General features: G+C 41.5%; 1 protein-coding gene across 1 annotated transcript in view; it reads right to left on the bottom strand.

The window, feature by feature from the left end:
• Nucleotides 1–22,515, bottom strand: part of GPM6A (glycoprotein M6A) — a 329,909-nt gene extending 307,394 nt beyond the window's left edge. The window contains exon 1 of the mRNA XM_055333800.1: nt 22,315–22,515. Within this exon, the coding sequence (XP_055189775.1) occupies nt 22,315–22,318 (4 nt within the window). The 5' untranslated portion in view covers nt 22,319–22,515. The remainder of the gene's footprint in view (nt 1–22,314) is intronic.
• Nucleotides 22,516–23,853: the final 1,338 nt, after the last annotated feature.

The raw sequence follows: 23,853 nt of genomic DNA, 5'->3' as shown, positions 1-23,853 counted from the left end.
TATGAAATTAAGGGTTTGAACCCCAGGCTGATGATAATGTATTTGGCTCTCTTTCTGAGACAGGCCTTACTATTATTTTCCATGTGTGAAAGCTCAATATCTACAAGCTGGATTATTCTCGTAAATGTGTGAGTGCTCTTCCTCAATAAATTCAAGTTTTTAATATGAGCGTTGAATTGGTTTGAAGGAATATAATGATTATGTTTCCAAATTCTACTTACAGAAAAATCAAAGCGGGTTTTTGAAAATGTGTTTTTTCATACTTGAAATAATATATAAAATATGTAGATTGATAATAATAGTGATGTGATCTTTGAAAGACTTGCCTATGTACACATTACTTCTCAAGAGTCAGAGATCCTACTAAGGCTCTCTCTCGAACATCACACCAGTTCATCAGGCACAGGTTTGATTTTTGATTGTTAGCGTATCTTGTCATCAAGATGGATTCGATTTTTTATACAAAACGAAATGGAACATATTATTTAATGCTTAATGCCTGAATAAACTAAAGGATTTTAATTAAAGGTTGTTTTAAAATCTCTCACTTCTATTATGTCTAACACTTAAAGATTTTGTACATTGTGTAAAACTAAAGGAAACAGGAGAAAAAAAGATTAAATGACCTAAGGATGGTAACATTATAAACAGGGTTTTGAACAGGAATGGGGGAAACTGTTATCTGGAGGGAATTCTTTTGAATCTGTTAAAAATTGGACTACTTTTCATTATTTTTAGTTTTTAGGCATAAAAATAAAAGAAAAAATAAACTGCCAAAAATCAACTAAAGGTGATATTTAATCATATCTGCTTCAGATATTATTTGTTTTGTTGGGGTATAATTTGTCATCCAGTAAAACTCACTACAAAGTTGACAGTTTTGTGAGTTTGGGAAAACGTATAGTCACAGAAGCACCACCACAACCAAGGGATAGAAAAAATTCTCCCAAAATTATCTTAGCCCTTTGCAGTCCACCACTCACCCTACTACCTGCCCCTGTTAGCCAACGATGTAGGGTTTTTTGCCCTTAGAGAATTGCCTTTTCTAGAATATTACATAAATGGATAGATAGCCCTTGAAGTCTGGCTTCCTTCTCTTAGTACAACACTAGGAGATTACTCCATGCTGTTGTGTTGCCAGTGTTCAGCAGCAGTTCCTCCTCGTATGCTGAGCAGCATCCCACTGCGGGCTGAACCAGTCTATCCATCCATTTACCAGCCAGGGAATCTGGATCCTTTACCCTGTTTAACAGCTACGAGGAAAGCCATTATGAACATTATTCAATGACTCTTAAGTTCGCATTTATCCTAGGTAAATACATAACGGTGGGTTTACGGGTTCATATTAACTGTATATAGGGGCACCTGGGTGGCTCAGCGATTGAGCGTAGTAGGCCTTCAGCTCAGGGTGTGACCCCGGGGTCCCGGAATCGAGTCCCGCATCGGCCTCCCCGCATGGAGCCCACTTCTCCCTCTGCCTGTGTCTCTGCCTCTCTCTCTCTCTGTGTCTTTCATGAATGAATGAATGAATGAATAAATAAATAAATAAATAAATAAATAAATAAATAAATAAATAAAATCTTTTTTAAAAAATGCATATTTAACTTTGTAAGGAACTACAAAATCACTTCTCAAAGTGGTTGTAGTGTTTTGCATTCCTGGCAGCAAACTGAGAATTCTAGTCGCTTGTCGTCAGCAGTTGGCATTGGTAGGGTCTTGGGGTGTTTTCTTGGTGTCGGTTTGGTTTGGTTTGGTTTGGTTTTTGACTATTCTGGTGGGTATATAGTGAGATCTCATTGTCAGTTTTATCTTCCTTCCTCTAGTGACTAATAACGTTCAGCATCTTTTTAAATGTTTGTTTGCCATCTGTATATTTCCCGGGTGAAATGTCTGCATAAATCTTTTGCCCACTGTTATATTGGGCATTTGTTGTTCTTGCTGCTGTTATTAGGTCTTCATTGTTTTTTGTTTTTGTTTTTGTTTAAAGATTTATTTCTTTATTCATGAGAGACACACACACACAGAGGCAGAGACACAGGGCAGAGGGAGAAGCAGGTTCCCTGAAGGGGCCTGGATGTGGGATTCGATCCCAGGACCCCAGGATCACGCCCTAAGCCGGAGGCAGACGCTCAACTGCTGAGCCACCCAGGCGTCCCCATTGTTTTTATATATTCAGGATACCAGTCTTTCATCAGATATGGGTTTTGCAAATAATTTCATCCAAGTGTGTGGCTGTTCACTTTCTCAACAATGTGTTTCACAGAAGTTTCAAATTTTGATTTCAATCAAAATATTGTCTTTTAAATTTAGGATTTTGGTATCTTTCCTGGGAGATAACTGCTAAATCTAAGACCACAGTGATATTCTCTTATGTCTTCTCCTAAAAGTTTTATAATTTCATGCTTTACTTTCAAGTCTTTTTCTACCCAGCACAGGTTGCATCAAAGTTTATTTCTCTACACCTGAGTGCCCATTCTGTCAGCATCATTTGTTTAAAATACTTGCCCTTCTCCACTGCATAGTCTTTGCACCTTTGTCAAAAATAAGCTGCCTTTCTATGTGGGCTCACTTCCAGACTTTGCACGTGGTTCCATTCAGGTACATGCCCACAGTTGCATGTACTATGTGATTTTTGACTACGATGGCTTGAGAGTAAGTTTTGAAATCTTGAACCACACTGGTTTTTGTGTTTTGTTTTTTTGTTTTTGTTTTTTTTTCAAAATTGTGTTGGTTATTCTGTTTCTCCCATCTTTCCATCTCAATTTTAGAGTTGACTTCTTGGTTCTACAGAATTTCTTGCTAGAACCTTGACTGGGCTTACTTTGAACCCAATTATATTGGGTTTTGAGGGAACCGACAACTTACTATTGAGCCCTCCAATCAAAGAGTATGACATGTCTCTCCATTTATTCAGGTCTTTGTTTTCTTTCATGTTTTATAATTTTCAGCATGAAATTAGACTTATGCCTGTTTTATATATATTTGGTACTATTATAAATGGTGTTTTTTTTCTTATTCAAGTTAGTTAACATACAGTATCGTATTGGTTTCAGGAGTAGAAGCTAGTGATTCATCACTTACACAGAACACCCAGTGCTCATCCCAACAAGCGCCCTCCTTAATGTCCATCACCCATTTAGCACCTACCTCTGAATCTCCCCCCTCCAGCAACCCTCTGTTTGTTCTCTTTAGTTAAGAGTCTCTTATGGTTTACCTCCCTCTCTGATTTTATCTTATTTTATTTTTCCTTCCCTTCCCCATGTTCATCTGTTTTGTTTGTTAAAGTCCACACATAAGTGAAATCATTATGGTATTTGTCTGTGACTGATTTATTTCACTCAGCATAATACAATCTAGTTCCATTCATGTTGTTGCAAAGGGCAAGATTTCATTCTTTTTGATGGCTAAGTAACATTCCATTTTAAGTATATATACACATACCACATCTTCTTTACCAGTCATCTGTCGATGGACATCTGAGCTCTCTCCATAGTTTGGCAATAGTGGACATTGCTGCTACGAACATTGGGGTGCAGGGGCGCCTTCAAATCACTATTTTTGTATCCTTTGGCTGAATACCTAGTAGTACAATTGCTGGGTCATACGATAGTTCTATTTTTTTTAAAGATTATTTATTTATTTATTCACAGAGAGAGAGAGAGAGAAAGAGAGAAAGGCAGAGACACAGAGAGAGAAGCAGGCTCCACGCAGGGAGCCAGACGTGGGACTCGATCCCGGGACTCCAGGACCACGCCCTGGGCCGAAGGCAGGAGCCAAACCGCTGAGCCATCCAGGGATCCCCCGATAGTTCTATTTTTAACTTTTTGAGGAACCTCCATATTATTTTCCAGGGTGGCTGCACCATTTGCATTCCCACCAACAGTGCAAAAGGGTTCCCCCTTCTCCTCATTCTCACCAACATTTGTTGTTGTGTCTGTTAGTCACCTGCATGTCTTTTGTGAAGAAATGTCTGTTCATGTCATATTAATTAGATTATTTATTTTTTAGGTGTTGAGTTTGATAAGCTCTTTACAGATCTTGGGTACTAGCCCTTTATCCAATGTGTCATTTGCAAATATCTTCTCCCATTCAGTCAGTTGCCTTTTAGTTTTGCTGACTGTCTCCTTCACTGGGCAGATGTTTTTTTATCTTGATGGGGTCCCAATAGTTCATTTTTGCTTTCATTTCCCTTGAATGGTATTACTTCTAAATATCAATTCGGTAGTTTATTACTGGTAGATGGAAATACAATTATTTTTTATGTATTGATCACATATCCTGCAACCTTGCTAGGCTCACATATTAACTCTAATAGCTTTTTTGTAAATTAACTTGGATTTCCTACTCATATAATACTATTATTTGTAAAGAGAAAGTGTTTATTTCTTCCTTTCCAATCTAAATTAGAGTTTTATTTCTTTTTCTTGCCTTACTGGCTGAGACCTCCAGCACAATGACAAAGAGGAGTACTGAGTTTGGGGATCTCTGCATGGTTTTCAGTCTTAGAAGAAAAGTATTCAGTCTTTTACCATTAAGTATGAATTTTTGTAAACGCCCTTTATCAGGTTAAGGAGTTCGCTTCTATTTCTACTTTGTGAAGAAATTTTACCATGAATGGATAATGAATTTTGTCATATAACTTATTTATAACCATTTATAATTGGTCTATTTTATTCCTAATGTGGTTATAATTCTTATCATTAATTAACACTATATTTTATTAAATTCATATCTACTAAGATGATCCCATGGTTTTTTCTCCTTAAAATGTTAAAAATGAAATTTCAAATCCCTAACCATCCTTCCGTTCCAATAAATGTTACTTGGACATTTTTAGATTAGATCTAAAGTAAGATATTTTTAGATTAGATCTTCTATAGACTTTTATTTGGTATTTTTACTTCTCTTCCTTAAAATTAATTCTTATATTTTCCTGTTGTTTCTAATCTCCCACTTATATTTGTCATCCCCAAATGAGGCTGTCTTAATAAAATAAAAATCATTTAAAATGATCTCAATAAAATAAAAATCTAAGTATCTTCTTCCCAAACTGAAGACCTAGCAGTGGCTCCCCATCCTTACTACACTAGGGGTCAATTATTTAGTCTGTCAGTTAAGACCCTTCTTGGCTGCTTCTTATTTACCTCTGCAGCCCTCTTGATCGATGCATACTTCACAATCTCTACACTCCGGTCAACTGAGCTGCTTCCAATTCGTTGAACACCTTGTGCTTTTGTTCCACTTCAATGTTTTATTCATACTCCTCTGGCTAGAATGCCTTTACACTGATCCATGTATCAGTGCAAACTATTTTCAAGTTTTATGGCTCAACCTACGACTGCCTCTGGGAACCCAGTTTACTGGATTTTAGGATGAATTTAACTATTCTCTTCTGCCCCTACACACCACCCAACTTTCACGATAGTACCTGTTATGCTTTAACATATCTACTCTTTTATCACTCTATCAAGTATCATATTTTATTCATTTTTGTCTTAATATCTCACACTAAGTATCCTGTCTAGCAAATAACAAGTTTAAAAACTGCTTCCTGAAAGAATTATGCAGACTTCTCAAGTTCCGATTTTCAGGACCTCTCCCAAACACTTTTGAGCACTGTCTCGTTCTTAATTCTAGCTTATTCTGAAAAACGTTTTATATCCATTAAAGCCATAGCTAATCAGTTTAACACATGACTACAGCGTGTATTGCTTTTGAAAAATAAGCACTGTTATTTGAGGTTTGTCTTAACTCTCAAATCTAAAGTTTCCTTTATGTTAGATTTAAAAAGAAATTAAGACTAAAGACGTAATTAAGACAGACTTAACTTTCATAATCAATTATGTGTGTGTGTGATTATATTTTTCAAGTACTATCTCTTGGTCAGATGCTTTGTCAAATTATTTTATATACAATCCCTCATTTCAACAAGTATTACTATTATACCTAGAAATAACAAACAAAATAAATGAACCCAAGCAGTGACTATAAGTGGTTAAAAACAGACTTAAAAATCAAATTAAGGGATCCCTGGGTGGCGCAGCGGTTTGGCGCCTGCCTTTGGCCCAGGGCACGATCCTGGAGACCCGGGATCGAATCCCACATCGGGCTCCCGGTGCATGGAGCCTGCTTCTCCCTCTGCCTGTGTCTCTGCCTCTCTCTCTCTCTCTCTCTCTGTGACTATCATAAAAAAAAAAAAAAAAAAAAAAAAAGATTTAAAAATCAAATTAAGGGAATGACAATGCTATGAATTTACCAGGTTGATTTGTTCAGGTTTGCTTAGAAATTAATGAACAAGAGAATATAAAATTCTGTTCAAATCAATTTATTAAGTAAAATAATATAATCCTTTCTCCACCATTAATCTGTTTGGGAGAAGTCTAAACTTTATGATTTTATGTCTCAGAAGCGCCTTTATATAGGGACATATTACAATTACAGCTGACCCTTGAAAAACACAGGCTTGAACCTGTGTCCATTTATATGTAGTTTTTTGTTCCAATATAGTACAGTAAATGTATTTTCTCTTCTTTAAGATTTTCTAAATAACATTTTTTCCTCTAGCTTATTTTATTGTAAGAATATAGTATACAATACATATAACATACAAAATATGTGTTAATTGACTGTTTATGTTATTGGTAAGGCTTCTAGTCAACAGCAAGCTATCAGTAGTTAAATTTTGGGGGAATCAAAAATAGCACGTGGATTTTCAACTGCATGGGGGGGGGCAGCGTCCCTAATCCCCATGTTGCTCAAGGGTCAGCTATATTTGTCACTTGTAAAAAGAGAAAAATCCTTTTCTTATTTTATATAGTAGTAAAATTTAATACAAAAAAAATTAGCTTCCCAAATCTTTCTCTAGAAAAATGAAGTAACACAATATTGTTGACTACAAAAGTCTTTGTTGAAAATAAAACTTGGGTATTTGTTGCCATTATAACAACTTCAATGCACTTCTCTTTATTGCTGGTTATGTTTAGCTTAGTAACCTAAGCAATGGCACCCAACAACTTGGCAATTAATCATCTTAAAATTAAAAGATTAAGTCCATTGAAAGTCTAATTATGAAAACTATAAGAAAAAAGGAAGGAGTGCAAATAATTTCTAGCTTAGTTCAGAAGTGAACATTAGAAAAGAATGCTTAATTAACTCTGAGGTTGTTCTCCTATAAAAGAATGTATTCATTTCCCCTAGGAGATCAAACTTGTTTTGTAGTTATATATTCAAAGACTAAAAAACTTAATTGAGATGCCTAGAAGATAGTAAGTAGGACTTGTTGCTATGACTTCAACAACCAGCATGCAGCTAATCAGCATCCACATGCAATCACCAAGAAGGAAATGGCTATTTTAGTCCTTAGCTTTACTTCTAAAGACACAGTGATCAAAACTGAAATTTGACCTAGAAGCTGTCATGGTTCTAAAGATGCATGACAAAAGGTTTGGCAAGTGTTAATAAGAATAGGAAAACAACCAACAAAGCAGCCAGATTTCTCAAACTTTCAGGACAGTAAAGTACAGCAAACCAGCCAAGAGCCTAACAGCCAAAGACTATACCCAATGTACCGTGATGGGCAGGCTCATTGCTCCGATTTGTTGTCAATGATCAAAGACTGGATTTTTTCATTCTAAACAACCAATAAATAAACAGTGTGCTACAGCCACTGGGACAGAAGAAGAAAGCCATTGACAAAGGAAACAGAAGGACTCTGCCTGAGGAGAGCAAATAGCTACTTGTACCTCAATTCTGCAGTTCTTGCAGGAATCGGAAGACCAGAGGTATGCCCACCAGTACTACTTGGCAGCTGAGGATGGGGAGACGCTCCCTCTACACATCTGCACCTAGAAATTCACCTGCATGTAGCCCCACATGTTAATTTTAAAAAGCGTCAGTGGAGAATGAAAAAAACAAAACAAAACAAACAAAAAAAAAACAGTTACAAGGGCACCTGGGTGGCTCAGTTTCTTAAGCATCTAACGTCAGCTTAGGTCATGGGGGTCTTGGGCTCAGCAGGGAGTCTGCTTGTCTTTCTCTCTCTGTTTTTGTCTCACAAATAAAGATCTTTAAAAAAGAAAAGAAAAGAAAAGAAAAACAACATAGTTACAGATACTCAATTAGTGTTTTAAAACTCACCTAGCCAGAATGCTTTAATTATGTCATATTTTATTTTATGTTGCTTTGGGTCAGTCTTTTACATAGAAGATGGGAAAAAAACGGAATAAGTTTTTCAGCCATAAGGATAATAACCTCCTTCAAATAAGCATGATTTTAAACTTTAAAAGCCAAGAAAAAGCAAGAAAGGGGAAAAAATACGGTGGCGAAAAGAAAGGAAATGGGAGAGAGCCCCAGCATTAGAGACACTGAAGGTATGAATGTGAAATTTAAGGTATTAAGGAAAAGGAATCTTTCTTTTTTGCCCTTCACTTCAATTAAATTATATATATTAAATGGGATCCCTGGGTGGCGCAGCGGTTTGGCGCCTGCCTTTGGCCCAGGGCGTGATCCTGGAGACCCGGGATCGAATCCCACGTCAGGCTCCCGGTGCATGGAGCCTGCTTCTCCCTCTGCCTGTGTCTCTGCCTCTCTCTCTCTCTCTCTGTATGACTATCGTAAATAAATAAAAAAATTAAAAAAAAAAAAGAATGTAAAAAAAAAATTATATATATTAAGTATTAAAAACGGGGAAGGAGGGAAAAGTTTATAATGCTACATAAATAGTGATACTATAAATAAACTGTTGGTTATCCTATCATTACCAACACATAACTATATCACATTCTCTGGTGTGTAAAGTTTTAGATTTTTTTTAGGGATGTCTGGCTGGCTGGGTTGGTGGAGCATGCACCTCTTGACCTAAGAGTTGTAAGTTTAAGTCCCAGGTTGGGTGTAGAGATTACTTAAAAATAAAATCTTAAAAAATAAAGTTTCAAATGTTTTATTTTTTAACTTAGTTTGATCATTAGGATAGGCTGTAAAGTTATAATCTATAATTAATTATGTTAAATTATTTCAGTTAAGTGGGTGTCCTTATATCTTTGGGTCAGATTTTATCAATTTCTGATACCTCGTGGTGGTCATTTGGAAATTGGATCTTAAAAGCCTTTTGAAGGTTTTATTTACATAAGAAATGAAGCCAATTGCATAATCTTCAGAAAATACTCCTTCATCTGGTAAGTTCATCATCTTGCAGTTTGTAGGGAGGACCACGTGGGGTTGCAGGAAATAACAAAACATCACTCTAGGCAGGTAGATGGACCAAGCAATCCTGAATCATTGGGATGACAGAAGGCCTTCCACATCATCCTCTTATTTAATAACAAGGGATTTGCTACATTAGGCTTAAATAATTGGCAACTGCCTGATTGTAAATATTTTCAGTTCGTGCTTATCTTTGATGAAGGCTTTCTCTCTTCCTCAGAATACCAGCTTCCTGTGGCTGGTGTTCTGACAGATAAAAAGATAGCTTTTCTTCTCAATATCTCTCCTATGTCCTTCCTTTCTACTATATCTGTAATAGGTCTGCCAAACTCCTTATCACTCCCTGTCTGAAACGCTATAATCGCATGACCACGTAACTACCATTTTCTCAATCCTTTTATCAAGTCTTCTTCCCATTTAGGCTGCAATAATCTAGGCTCATTGGGACAAAGAACTAAGGGAATCAAGAATAACTGGAGAAGAGTGGTTGGAACACGGGCCATGACTGAATAGAAAGGAAGTAATGACAGGCTGGACTAGAAGGAGAGCAAACAGACATGGCTCTAAGGACTGGGTGAGGACAAGAAGAAGGTTTAGAGTGGGAGTACCAGAGAGAGGGAACAGAAGGAGGAGGTGCTGCGACTGGTGGAACCCTGACCTTGCTCACCCCAGGGAGCCATTCACATGCTGTTCATCATGACTGGAACCCCTTCTATTAGGAACCCTATATCCCATTGCAGAGGTCACGGGGAGTGGAAGAACTAGGAGCCTTGATAACAATGAGCTAAGGGTAAGCAGGTGGGTCCCAAGGCATCCTCCTCCCACCTCCACATCCGTCATCCTTTGCTCCTGTGCTTCTTGGGCTTGGCCTACGCCACTGCCACCCCTGCTTAGTGACAAAGTCACAGGCCATCCAGCTCCTCCCCAAGGTTCCTTATTTGGAAAACTTGCTGTGATGGCTGTAGCCTCCATTGATCTATTCCATTCTTGACCAATGGCTTTAGCAATCCCTATATTTAATCTAGATCGCTCTCATCTAATCTTATAAAATTCTCATATAGTTTTCTGTGTGCAAGTTTTATATCTCTAATTAATGGATAAGTCCTTTTGAAACAGAATTATATTTACTCTGCATCCTTCACTATGACACTGTGTGCAGAACAAGGTGAGCATGTGGTAGATCCTTAAGAAATATTTGTTCAGTCATATTAATATTAAAGGATATTTAAGAGGCAGCTTTTTATGGGAGAAGTACTCTTTTTTTAAATTGAGTATTTTTACTTTCATAAATTTTTCACCTTTTTGGAAATATAACTGATAAATAAAACTATGTATTTCAAGTTAACAACATGGTAATATATATACATGTGAAATAATTAACCACAGTTCAGTTAATTAACGCATCCATCACCTGCCAGAGTTACCTTTTTTTTTTTTAATGGAGAGAATGCTTAAGATCTACTTTCTTAGCGAATTTCTAGTACATAATACAGAGGACTCTTTTTACCATGGAAGTATTGGTAGCCCTAGGTACAATGATTCTAACACAACAATGATTTTAATGCAATGTGATGAGATTCGTGTCATTATCAGTATTTTTTTTAAATGTTTAAACTGTTTTAAATTGAGCATCACTTTAACTCTCAGTTTATTTAAACCATATATTTATCATGTTACATAAAGGGAAGTCCATTGAGGTAATTGCTGTGAAATGAATGGAACTAATTAATAACACTATTTTTTTCTAGTGATTTCTATTTCATTTATACCTAAGGAACAAATTACTTCCAAATTGTGCACTTATATTAATAGCTGCTCGGGCTCTGTTCTCTCTAGAGACTTGTCACTGAACTTACTTTCTCATGTATAATTAACAAACAAAACTGTGTTCTTCCTTGTAATCCTTTTCTAAAAGGAAAAGACCATGTAAAACAGTGACAATAATGGATAATCTTGTCACACATGTGCCCGGTACCCAGTACTTCCTTGTTGTGAATTTCTGTCCTTTTTGAACTTTTCAGTAGAAAAACTAAAATGGGAATGCAAAGAACTCCCTTAGCATCCAGCGTGCAGTCTGAGCTTTCACTCTCAAGGTCATGGTTGACTTATCCAAAGTCATAGCTGAGTTATCTCAATAACAGAAAAAGTCTACTAAAGTAAATATAGTACTGTGGATCTGGTCTTCAGAATTTTTTTTAAAACAACTTCATTTCAGCACTTCTCTTTTAGGTACTTATGTCTTTACTTTAACAAAAGAAATAGCAAACACAAAATATTAAACCCAGAAAGAATAAGCCAGCAGTGAGTTATCCTTTATTTTTTGAATTTTATTTTATATTTTCAGATGTCATGTCCTTCTCTATGCCTTGATATTTCTTTTAAAAAAAATGTTTGGGACTGTAGACTAGGATTTAAGCATGGCTGTATTTTTTACCTCCAGAGAACACGACCAGTGGTTAAAATACCATTTTTAGGAATTGCAGAATGAATCCTTTTTTATCGTAACAACCTCACAGACAGACCACTGTCTTGTACTCACACATATAAAAATTAACCAAATCAAACAAAACGAAGAAACAAGGACCCTCCCCACATGCACACACAGACACACATGCAGCTGTATACCTCAAAAGTCTAGGATGCTACCCACATAAGAATATAAACCTACATGTTGAAATATGTCAACTAGTTCCCTCACTTATTAGTAATATATCATTATAATACATAGTTATTATTAAATGTCAATAGTATGTATTATAAAACATCGCTACAATTACTATGCTACTCATCAATATCTAAATACTGTAATATATAATTATTTTATGTTAATGATGCATATAAATGATACTAGATAATGAATTGTAAGTGAGCAACATAGCCTAATGAAGGCTCTGATAATTCCCGGAAACACTACATGTTTGTTTTGTTTCAGTTGTTTCTTTATCACTACTTGGTAAATATAAAAAATATATATATCTGAGGCTGTGAAAAAAGAAAAATACCAAAATCTCCTGGTTGAAATCTTAAGAGCCTTCTCTGTTAGAAAAAGTGTAGGTTGAAACCACAAAGAAATTACTAAGAAGGTGGGGTCTGTTTGCAGTTATGAGAAACACTGTTAAACGACTGTCCTCTTAGTAATCTGACAAGGACGTGGGCATCAGTGTCTTGTATTTATTTATTTTGTTGTCTGTGCATTAGCTTCTAGGTATTTATTTACTTATTTATTTATCTCTACACCCAACATGGGGCTCAAATTCACAATCCCGAGAACAAGAGCTGCAAGCTCTACCAACTGAGCCAGCCAAGCACCCCCAGCATAAAAGTCATTAGGGCTGTATGGAACCTTCCAGGCTACTGAACCCACGTCTCATCTCCACCAGAGGAAGAGGGTAACACAGATCAAGAACAACTGAACTGGGACAAGAACCATCATCTCCTGACTTCTGACCTAGTGAACAGTCAACCACGATATGCTTGATCTCTGTTGATTCACCTAATTTTTTGAATAGAGCCCAATATTTATCTACCTATTCTTAGTACTAAAGGCATAAACAGTCTCTATAAATAAAAGATAAGAAAAATAAACACAATACGCTTGTCAAAATAGACGTTACGTCTTGACTGAATACAGCACTACACGATTCAAAACAATCAAGAAACATACACCCTTTAAGAAAATCTGCAAAGACCATCAAACATTCTTATAGACAAAATGGTATTTTTTTTTACTTTAAAAACTATGTCTAAGTATTACAAACTAAGCTCATACTATTAATCATTTTATAATACATTGCTCAGGGATTCTATCATTTCCATGGCTTGTCGTCCATGCCTCTCCCCTAGATCATCCCCCTCTTTCTCAAAACATGAAGCAGTTCTAATTTTTTTCCACCTGACAAAAATTTTTCACTTGACCTTGGATCCATTAAATTTTCTTCTCTCCTTCTTTCTCCCTCTCCTGTTCCCTCCTTGTCCCTTACCCATCCTCCCTCCTCCCTTCTCTTCCTTCCTTCCTTTCTCTGTTTTGTTTTTGGTCCTTGAAATCTGCTCCATGAGAGTAGGCTTGTATCTTCACCTGTTAAATAAAAACACTTGAATTTCAACAGGCTTGTATCAATGAAAAAGCCATTAAGCAAAGGAAGCGCCATTCCTCTCTTCTCTTTGTTGAACTGAACACTGTAGATGACTAATTTCTCAAAACACTGTTCTCCTTTGGCTCTCCTGACATCACACCAACTGTAGCTCATCTGCTTTTCAGCAGACTCTCCTAGATCCTTGTCGCCTTAATGTTTTTTATCGCATCAGGGGCTTTGGTCCAGAGTTGAATCCCTCCCACGACAGCATCCTTAACTCCGTCCTGGACATACAATCATTCCACACCTTTGCCTTCTTCTGCCATGATGAATCATAAATATATTTTACATAAACCGGAGTCAAATTTTGTGTTTCTGTAACTTTCTACTAAGGGAGCAAGGTAGGCAATGTTAGAGAAACAGCTTAACAGTAAGAATGCTTGCTGGTTTCTTTGCCAGTTATCAGGAAGTTGCTGCCTTCAGATCTGGACATGACCTCAGATAATGGCGAAGAAAAAACATATTCACACGTTCAATAAGTGCCAAAACAGATGTAGAGATCGGACACTGAGAGCGGATAGAAAAGACAGGCTTTGATCAGGTGTGGCGTTTACTAAACTCCAGGCACTTGTGAAGTACTCGCAGTTTTTACCATATTACCTAACAATGTGTAGAAATGCAACAAGTGGCTGAACGTTTATTATATGCAAAACTCTTCCCAAATACCCTTTTTATTTCTACAACCACCTTGGTAAGATCGATATTGATGGTAATATTCCGAGAGGCCCAGAAGGTTTGGTGACAAACATGTGTTAAGTTCCATGTGGATGAATTAGGATAAGAATTTACTGAAATATTTATGTTCTGACTACTTGTGCAGCACCAGGTTGCCTCCAGGGTATACGGTTTGTCGCATATCAGTACCAGCATTACTCTCATTTATTTCATGTTCTAAAACACAATTTTCAGTTTTAGTAAAATACGGTGTCAATACAACTTTAAATCTCTACCATAAATAATCAGTATTTCTTATCTTAAAAACAGTGACTACCAAATGCTCAAAGTCTAGAGCCTGCCCTCTCTTTATCATAAAGGGAAACTTCTGAAATATCATTGGCCCTTTGTAACTCCTTGGCCATTTATTTGACTTGAGTATCACCTTATGTAAAGCAGGAAACACAGTGCTGAGGATAAGTGGCAAGGTAAGAGCTGTGCTTGGAGGGTGCGCATCACCATATGGGGATGATTTTCAGGGAATGGAAGAGAGAAAGTAAGCTGCACAGGGAATGGAAGAGAGGAAGTAAGCTGCACCAGAGCCCAAGCGGGAGCGGGGAGGAGTTGAATGAAAGCAAGCTGCCTGATATCTGATAAAACAGTGTGAATGGTAAGAGATGTTAGGACCTTAGGTCCTCAAGGCCAAGGATAGTCCAGAGCCATGAAGAAAAGGAAAGAGGGGAGAAGAGAGAGCCACTTAGATCCAGGAAGGATGTAATTAATTCAGTTTTGAATATAATAAGGTTGAGAGAGTAGAGGGGTAACTGGGAAGAGATAGGAGACAGCTGGGCATAGCGATACCAATTTGGGGGTTTTGTACACATGAACACTTGAAGCCACGAGACTAGAAATCATAAGCGATCTTCAGGGGAAGGGTTTCAGTGACCTCTGGAGAGCATCACCCCACCCCAAGGCTAAGGAGTGACTGGCACAGAAAAAGACACAGCAACTATAGAGCCCCAATAAGTTTAACAGAGAAAAGAAACAGAGATGTAGCAGCACTCCCAACAGTAGCTCTTGGTAACATCTCTTAGAGGCAGGAACTGGATCCGAAATTAAATGTCATATTTTGGAGATACAAGTTTATCTTGTATGGAGGAATGACACTTGTCATGGTAGCTCAGTTGGCTTGATGAAGGACACAGAGGCAGGCTTTCTGGAATGGTTATTTCTCCGAGCATGCCCCAGACTTCCTGCCTCAAAATTGGCTAGACGACACGTTAAACCTGCAAGTCCACTTCTCAAGCCCAAACCTTCTAACCTGAATCTTGGCTGTGGGATCCAGGGGATGTCAATAGTGCTTGACATATTCCCTAAGGTAGTCTAATGAGACGACATCATTAGAGGTCTTAGAACAAGAAACTTCTTAGAAATAGCAAGAGACACTTACTTTGCTCTGATGTAGTGTTGGCATATCTTATACATTATGCAGTGAGTAGTGAGTGACTGTTTTGGCAGGTGATCTTAACAAACTAAAGAAGAATCTGTTTTAACTCCATGTCATACTACCTTTGGTCGCCTCATGCATTATTCCCATTATACCGGTTATGTAGGTCAAGCCTTTATTTCTTGGTGAGATGTGGTTGTGTGTGTTTGTTGTACTGTGTAGTGTGCATCAAGTACATGGCTTCACATTATCTATCCTCATTTCCTCATCTCTTGTCAAACAGTTGAAAATAGAATGACCTCAAACCAACCAAGTTGGAAGTCGGAATCTAATTCTTTTTTTTAAGGCCACTAAGTTTCTAGGTTGAAACTAATTCTGTCCTTGAGTTTAAACCCATCCCATTCACCCTAATTCTTGCTTTTCAGTTGTCTAGGAGAAAGCCCTATATTTTTTTTTCAGAAATGACAACTCTGATCCTCTCCAGTTAAAAATGATAAAATGAGAATTTACATTTAAAGTTTTGCTAAATCTTACATGTGTTTAATTTAGAAACATATGTTCCAAAAATAAGAATATTTAAGCCTATACTTATTTTTAGCCAACACTTCACCAGTTCATATTCTGTGTTTTGTATAATTAATATGTTTTGGAAAATTAAAGCAAGCTTCTGAGCAATTCACCACAAAGCATTTCATTTATAATGACAAGAGAATATTAAATAAAGGATTTATTGACCCACATTCCAATTTATGACACAAACTGAATTCTAAGTAAAATTAATAGCAATTCACAATAGCTTTAGAAACTTCAGATTTAAATTAAAATAAGAAAGACTAGCTGATCTTATTTGAAATTATTTTGAGTAGAGCTTATCCCAGCATCCTCCTAACACATTGGCACGCAGGCATGAATTTCCTCACTCAAATGTTCTGCTGTGAAATTTCAGTGTGACTGTCTAGATTTCTTATATTTCTAATTAAAGACTCAGTCCTTTATCATATGTGTTTCAGAAAACTCACATTAAATTTTCACTTGTAAACCTGACGATGTCTCTGCAGTGAAGCACACTTCTAAGACATCTCTTTTAAGATGAGATCCATCAGTTGGCTACTGCAATTCTTTTCTCTCCTTGTAGGAGTCTGTTGCTCCTCAAATCAAGAGGAGGGATCTAATGCCCCTCCCCTTGAATAGGATTGCCCTTAATGATTTTTCTGACCAATTAGAAGGCAGCAAAAGTAATGCTCTGGGATTTAGGATGTTCTAGGTCATAAAAATCCCTACAGCTTCTGCCTGGATTTCTTGGAACACTTGTTCCAGGAATGCTGCGTCTCAGAATCCAGCTGCCATTCTGTACAAAGCCCGAGTCAGCTGAAGGCAGCCCCAAATGAGCCACCAGCCAATAGGTAGTCAGTTGCCAATATGTGGGAGCTACCTTAGACAACCGACCCAGTCGAGTCTTCGGATGCCTGAATCCCCAACCCATACTGGACCACAGAGACACCAAATTTCAAACGAGAACTGCTCAGCAGTTGGCCTGCAGAGCCATGAAAGATAGTAACAAGTTGTTGTTTAAATTCACTAGTTTTGGGGACGACTGGGTGGCTCAGTGGTTGAGCGTCTGCCTTTGGCCCAGGGCATGATCCTGGAATCCCAGGATCGAGTCCCATATCGGGCTCCCTGCATGGAGTCTGTTTCTCCCTCTGCCTCTCTCCCTCTCTCTCTGTATGTCTCTCATGAATAAATAAATAAAATCTTTAAAAAATAATAATAATAATAAATAAATAAATAAATAAATAAACAAACAAACAAATAAATTCACTAGCTTTGGGGATAGCTGTTGTGTAGCAAAGATAAACAGAACATTAGTTTATCTTTCTCTGTTCAAGTTCAGACACTAAGACTTTTATAATTTTCCAGGCACAATAACATACTAGAGGCTAAATGACCCTGAAAGGATTTACATAGTAGGGGTGCCCGGGGGGGGGGGGGTTCAGTTAATTAAGCTTCCTGACTCTTAATTTTGGCTCAGGTCATGATTTCAGGGTTATGAGATCCAGCACTTGGAGCCTGGTTAAAATTCTCTCTCTTCTCTCTCTCCCACTGTCTCTGCCTCTCTTAAATGAAACAAAACAGAACAAAAAGTTTTACCTAGAAGTTTAGCATCATTAAACTGTTCTCAATTTGCCTAACGGGAGCAGCTCAATTTTATCTTTTTCGCATGTTCTTTCCTCTAATTGTTACCAAATCAAGATCTGAGCTACATAAATTTGTCAAACCTTGTCCACCCCCTCATCGAACAAAAGGGAAAACAGAATCCCCAAGATTTACATGACCCACCCAAAGACATAAAGGATTATCATCTGTTGTGTTTCCCCTGCTTCAAATCTTGGCTCTCTATACTGCGTTCATAACTACCTCAAGGGGGCCATATTTTCCCCAAAACTAGTATGAGCTCAAGATAATACCATGTGTCAATATTCTTTGCCTAAATTTGCAAATAATTTTACAGATCCTTAACCAAGTCCATGTTTACTGAAATTGAATGAGAGCAAAATACCTGATTTTCTTCTCGTCAAAATTTAGACTCCTAGATCTAAGGCTTAATGTTAAAGGTGTCACATTTCACTGCTCTAATTTTCAGGCATTTCATACATTTTATGTGGTTTATATTCTTTTTCCTGCAGGTGTTTATCCTTTCTCTTCCTACCCCTCAACCAGCACTCCTTTTATTGTCACTTTCAAACAGGTAATTCATTTTGTGGGTTTACCTCTTACTAGAGATTGATAACCCTCAAATCTTTATTTTCCTTCTTTTTTAAGATATTTTTTTTGTTTTTGTAAGATTTTATTTATCTATGAGAGAGAGAGAGCACACGCACAAGCAGGGGGAGCAGCAGAGGGAGAGGGAGAAGCAGACTTCCCCCTGGGCGAGGAGCCTGATTCGGGGCTCCATCCCAGGACCCTGGAATCATGAGCAGAAGGCAGACTCTTAACCTACTGAGCTACCCGGCACCCCTTTATTCTCCTTCTTCTTGCGCTCTGCTAAATTCTCGTGTATTTCCAACATACTAAACATTTAAGTTTAAATGTCTATCACCTCTTAATTAACATTCTAAAAAATGAAATTAATCTGTCCAAAATAAAGTATCTGGATAATCTTTTAAATATTCTATCAAGGGACCCATTATTTCCCATTTTCAATGTTTCAAATCTCCAGAGAGAGATTATTCATTTTCCTCATTATTGCTCAATTGCCTGATTTTATAGATTTCTCATTAGAAATATCTGTCATCGGTCTTTTTTCCCCGTTTCCTCTGTTACCACTCTTCCACTATGGCTCGTCTAGATATACGTCAGGATTACTGTGGCAAGTGGGTCTATCTTCTCCAGTGTATCCTTTGTCTTAAACAACACTGATCGATTCATCTCTTTTAAGCACTAATTTCACTGTATTCTTCTCTGCTCAAAAGCCTTCTGTGATAGGGCACCTAGGTGGCTCAAAGCCTTGGCCTTTGGCTCAGGTCATGTTGTGGGGGATTGGGGAGAGCCTGCTTCTCCCTCTCCCTCTGCCTGCCACTCCCCTGCTTGTGCTCTCTCTAGCTCTCTCTCTATCAAATAAATAAATAAACCAAAAAAAAAATAATAACTTTCTAGGACTCCCTATTTCCTATCATGTAAATTCTAAATTCCTCTGGTTATTTTTGAAGGCTCTCCAAAATCAAGTCTATCCTGTCAACTCAGCTCCATGTCCAACCGCTTCCCAAAACTAATTTTCTTCCTGCTTTGAGAAGGGGCCCATTGTTCCATCTAGAACACTTCTTCCCTTACCAAACCCTTTCACACACCCCCGAGTCAGATTCAATACCACTCTCGCCATAAAACTTTCCACAGTCCCCTGTGGAACTAAATAATGTCCAGTACAATTTTTAAAATAAAACGAAGAGCAGTAGATGATGTAGTTAGAAGAGAAATTAGAAATATTCCTGATATCACTAGCTCACCATTAGAGAGCTTGCGGGTGAAAGTTAGCCTTGCAGCTAAAAATGCAAATACTTTTGGCAAAGAATTAGTCCTGCATTTTTTTAGTATGAAACACCTCACCATATCCTTTCTGTAGAGCAGTATTTGAGGGCAGAGGGAAAACCGTGTTGCATAACTAGACAAGCTGAACGCATCACTGAGGAAAGAAAATAAAAGAAGGAAGCAAGAGATGCCAAAATCTCAATTTGCCTACTTTGCAAATAACCTTTCTTTTTTTTTTTTTTGAGAATCAGCCTCGTGCATTATAGATATAACTATAAATTATTCAGAATATTTGATTAACCAATTACTCTCATTCCTCTACAATGCAAGAGTATGGATTTCTTCTTCTGCGTCAAACAAGAATTGATTGCTATATTCACTCCCATAGCACCATCTTCCTTTCTATAAATGATAAATTTCGGTTGTCATGACACCGGAAAAGATGGATTCGGCTTGCTGGCATAGCCAGGCATTCTCCTACACTGTTTTCGCCCCGCATCCTCGCAATGTGGACTCCAATGCCCTCAACCCCTGCTACCACTAAAGAAAAGAAATTCTGACTAATGTTCTGTTTTTCACAAGTAAATTAAACAAAGAGGAGAAAGATGACCTCAAGTGACCAATTTTTTTTTTCTCGAGTTTCTGTACATATTTCCTTCCTTCTGTCTCTCATTGGCCCCCATCTGCTCGGTGGCTCTTCCCACTTCTGCACTGCGTGTTTGGGCCACTGTCCTGAGTTCTGGCATCGTGATCTCACTGTCCACTGGGTGCTACATACTCGTTCTCTCTCTACTCCCTGACCCCTGGGCTCTCCCTCACTTCCTCTACCCCACTCTCCCTTCCCAGCCATTTGACACCAATATGAGTTTTTAGTGACCTCGATTTCAAAAGGAAAACGTCAAGTGCTCCTCGTAGAAGAAGGTGGAGACAGTTCTAGGTGTCTGTGGGATACAGAGATAGAGAGGAGAACCTGGAAGAGACCCAGCTCAGAATGAGCCCAAGGCCTCAGGTGCTAGCTCCACCTTATTTCCATAACGACACCTTCCTATCATGGGGCTCCTGCCTAATCTATCCAAGGGCATTGAGGTCAAATCCAGGACCTACTGTTTTCATTACAGTTTGGAAAGGCAAGCTAGAGAAACAATTAACTAGAAAATTAAGAGGCCTTTACCCTTTGATCCTCCACTCAAGCTGAAGGTTACAGAGTAAATAATTTCATTCTTTCTAGATGATTCGATGTTGGATACAAACGGCATCTGAGTACTTTTAGTGGGGTAAATGGATAAATTCCACCAAGTCCATAATCTCATAATCTTGGCTTTCCACTTGTGAGAGCCCCACCCCCACCCCAGGTGTTACCCTGACAAGAGTTCATACGCCCGCAGAATCAAAAGCCAGAAGGCAGGACCAAGCCTGACATACTTTCTGCCACACTTGGGAAAAGTGTGTTATCGTTCCTTTCTAACTTGGAAATATTCCTTCCACTCCAGAAAACTTTTAAAGACAGAGCTCCGCTCCGCAGGCCGCGCGCCGCCCTGCTTTAGTCAAAGGCCCCAAAATCACTGGGTCTAAGACCTCGGGGTCAAGCAGGAGGAGACCAGGAACGTCTCGGCAGTTAAGTCACAGGCAAGCACGCCCTCGGCCTCGCTCTCTCTCCCTCTCTCTCTTCCTCCTAAATTGGCCCGTGTGTACCGACCCCCCCGATTAGCGCCGGAGCGTCCCGGGCCCTCGAGCCGGTGGGGACTCCGGGGTCTAGGCGGGCGCCTGCATCCCGAAGCCTCCGCCTGGGGGGGGGGGGCATCCTTCACAGCCCGGGCGCGGGGGCTCAGGGCACCCGAGCCGCCCCAGCCCGTCCCCAGGCCGCGCCCGCCCCGCCCCGCCCCGCCCCCCGCATGCCCGGGGCCGATCCCCGGGGCGCGCCCCGGCCGCCGCCGCCAGCCCCGCGGACCGCACCCAGCCGGGAACCGGAGCGCCCTGCACCCCGGGGCGCCCGCTCGCCCTCTGCCCCCTGCGCGCCCGGCCCCGCAGCCTCCAGCCTCCGCTTCGGGGGCCCGTCCCCGGCCTCGGGAACCTGGGCGGATGGAAGTTGTGCGAAGTTTCCGCTGCTGCCCGTGCCGCGCGCACCGCCACTGCTCCGCGCACGGCCACCAGCAACCCGCACGGCCACCTGCTCCGCGCACGGCCACCAGCTCCCCGCACGGCCACCTGCTCCGCTCCGCGCACGGCCACCAGCAACCCGCACGGCCACCTGCTCCGCGCACGGCCACCAGCAACCCGCACGGCCACCTGCTCCGCGCACGGCCACCAGCTCCCCGCACGGCCACCTGCTCCGCTCCGCGCACGGCCACCAGCAACCCGCACGGCCACCTGCTCCGCGCACGGCCACCAGCAACCCGCACGGCCACCTGCTCCGCGCACGGCCACCAGCAACCCGCACGGCCACCTGCTCCGCTCCGCGCACGGCCACCAGCTCCCCGCACGGCCACCTGAGCCCCCTCCCCGCGCGGACGGTGCTCCCAGTTCCCGCACGGCCACCTGCGCCCCGTCCCCGCACGACCACATGCGCCCCGTTCCTGCGTGGCCACCTGCGCCCCCTCCCCGCGTGGCCACCTGCGCCCCGTCCCCGCACGGCCACCTGCTCGGCGCACGGCCACTTGCGCCCCCTCCCCGCGCGGACGGCGCGCCCCGAGAGTCCGCCGGCTCCGGGACCCCGGGCTCCCCCGCCGGCCTCCCCGCGGCCCCGCCCGCCCGCCACGGCCTCGCGCCCGGAGAAGCCCCGGGAAGCCCCGAGGCGGACGCGCCGGCCCCCCGGGCCCCGCTGCCCTCCCCGCCCCGCGGCCCCGCCCGCGCACTCACCCATGGCCCGACGCCCCGCTGCCCCGCGTCTCCGGACCGACGTCCCCGGACGAGCGCCGGCGACCGAGTTCCCGCCGCCGCTCCGCACTCGGTCCCCGCGGCGAGTGGCGGCCGCAGCCCTCCCGGCCCAGCGCCAGTCGGGGCGCCCCGAGCCTCGCAGGAGCCTCGCAGGACGCGCGCACCCCGGCGGCTCCCACCTGCCGCGCGGCCCAGTGGCCACCGCCGGCCCTCCGCCCGCCCCGCCCCGCCCCGCCCCCGCCCCCGCCCCCGCCCCTCCCTGCGCCCTCCCCGCACCCCTCCCCCTCGCCTCCCCTCCCCTCCCCCCGTCCCTCCCCGCCCCTCTCCGCGCCCCTCCCCTCCGCACCCCTCCCCGCGCCCCTCCCCGCCCCTCCGCGCCCGCCCGCCCGCCACGTGCAGACACCGCCCCCGGGGTAAATACACGCGTGTGCACACACACACACACACACACACACGCGTGCGCACGGTCTCGCCTCCCGCCCCGGACCCTGCCGCCAAAATAATAACCCCTAACTTGGAGACTGGGAAAAGATCCTTCCAGAAGAGACATCTGGGATTGGGGGGCTCTGCATTCCCGTCTTCACTTAGCCACCCTCCGCCTTAATAACCACAGGGACTGAACGCGAGAGCAAGAGGACATCTCCCCTTGCTTTGTACCAGGCCTCTCTCCTTTCCTCTACCTTCTGTGTGTCGGGTTCCGTAGGGTTCCGTAGGGTGGCGCGGCTGGGGAGTCCTAGACGCTCCACCCGCCCCCTCCCCCCCACACCCACACCGTAATATGCAGAAGTCACCTGGGAAATAAATAAATGGCTCAATCCTAGAGGGAGCGGACACTGCAGGAAGAACACTGCGCTCACCAGCCTGGAGGCATGAATGGTGACTCTGGCTCTACCACTGATAGACACTGGGACTCAGTTTCCTAATTTGTGAAATGAAGGATCTGCAAAACATGGTCTCTGAGGAGGTCCCTTCAAGCTAAAAAAAAAAAAAAAATTAAAAAATTAAAAAAATTATGTAATTATAATGGCCTAGTTCTTTCAGGATTCAGACTGGAGGAGTTAATTTCAGCAAATCCGTCCCCAAAGCGTCTCAAGCTTCTTTCTCGGCCTGACGTACACAGATCTATGCCACGAACAAGTGGAAGAATGAAACCAATTGGACCTGGTCACTGGCCGTGAGGGGCACGGCTGTCTAATACGGAAGACAGGATGTGGAAAATTAAGAGCATCACGTTTGGCAAGAAATACATAAAGAAATGCAGAGCATAGGACTGCAGTGGCGCAGAAACTCTTGCACAGCTCCTCCTCACCCAGTGGAAGGAAGGGGTGCGCTCCTGGAAGGGGGGCTGGAAATTTCAGTCAAATGGACATAGAAAGTTACTCTTGTGGGAGGGGAAAGGGAGTAATCCATAGAAGTTGTGAAATAACACCCTTGAGAAATGCATCAGGGTCTGGAAGCTGGCTAGCGTGGACGGTGATTGCGGCAAAGGGTCACACTCATACGTGGGTTCAATCAAGATAA

The sequence above is a fragment of the Nyctereutes procyonoides genome, unplaced genomic scaffold (genome assembly GCF_905146905.1).
Source record: "Nyctereutes procyonoides isolate TBG_1078 unplaced genomic scaffold, NYPRO_anot_genome, whole genome shotgun sequence".
NCBI lineage: Eukaryota > Metazoa > Chordata > Mammalia > Carnivora > Canidae > Nyctereutes > Nyctereutes procyonoides.
This window is presented reverse-complemented; position numbering and strand designations above follow the sequence as displayed.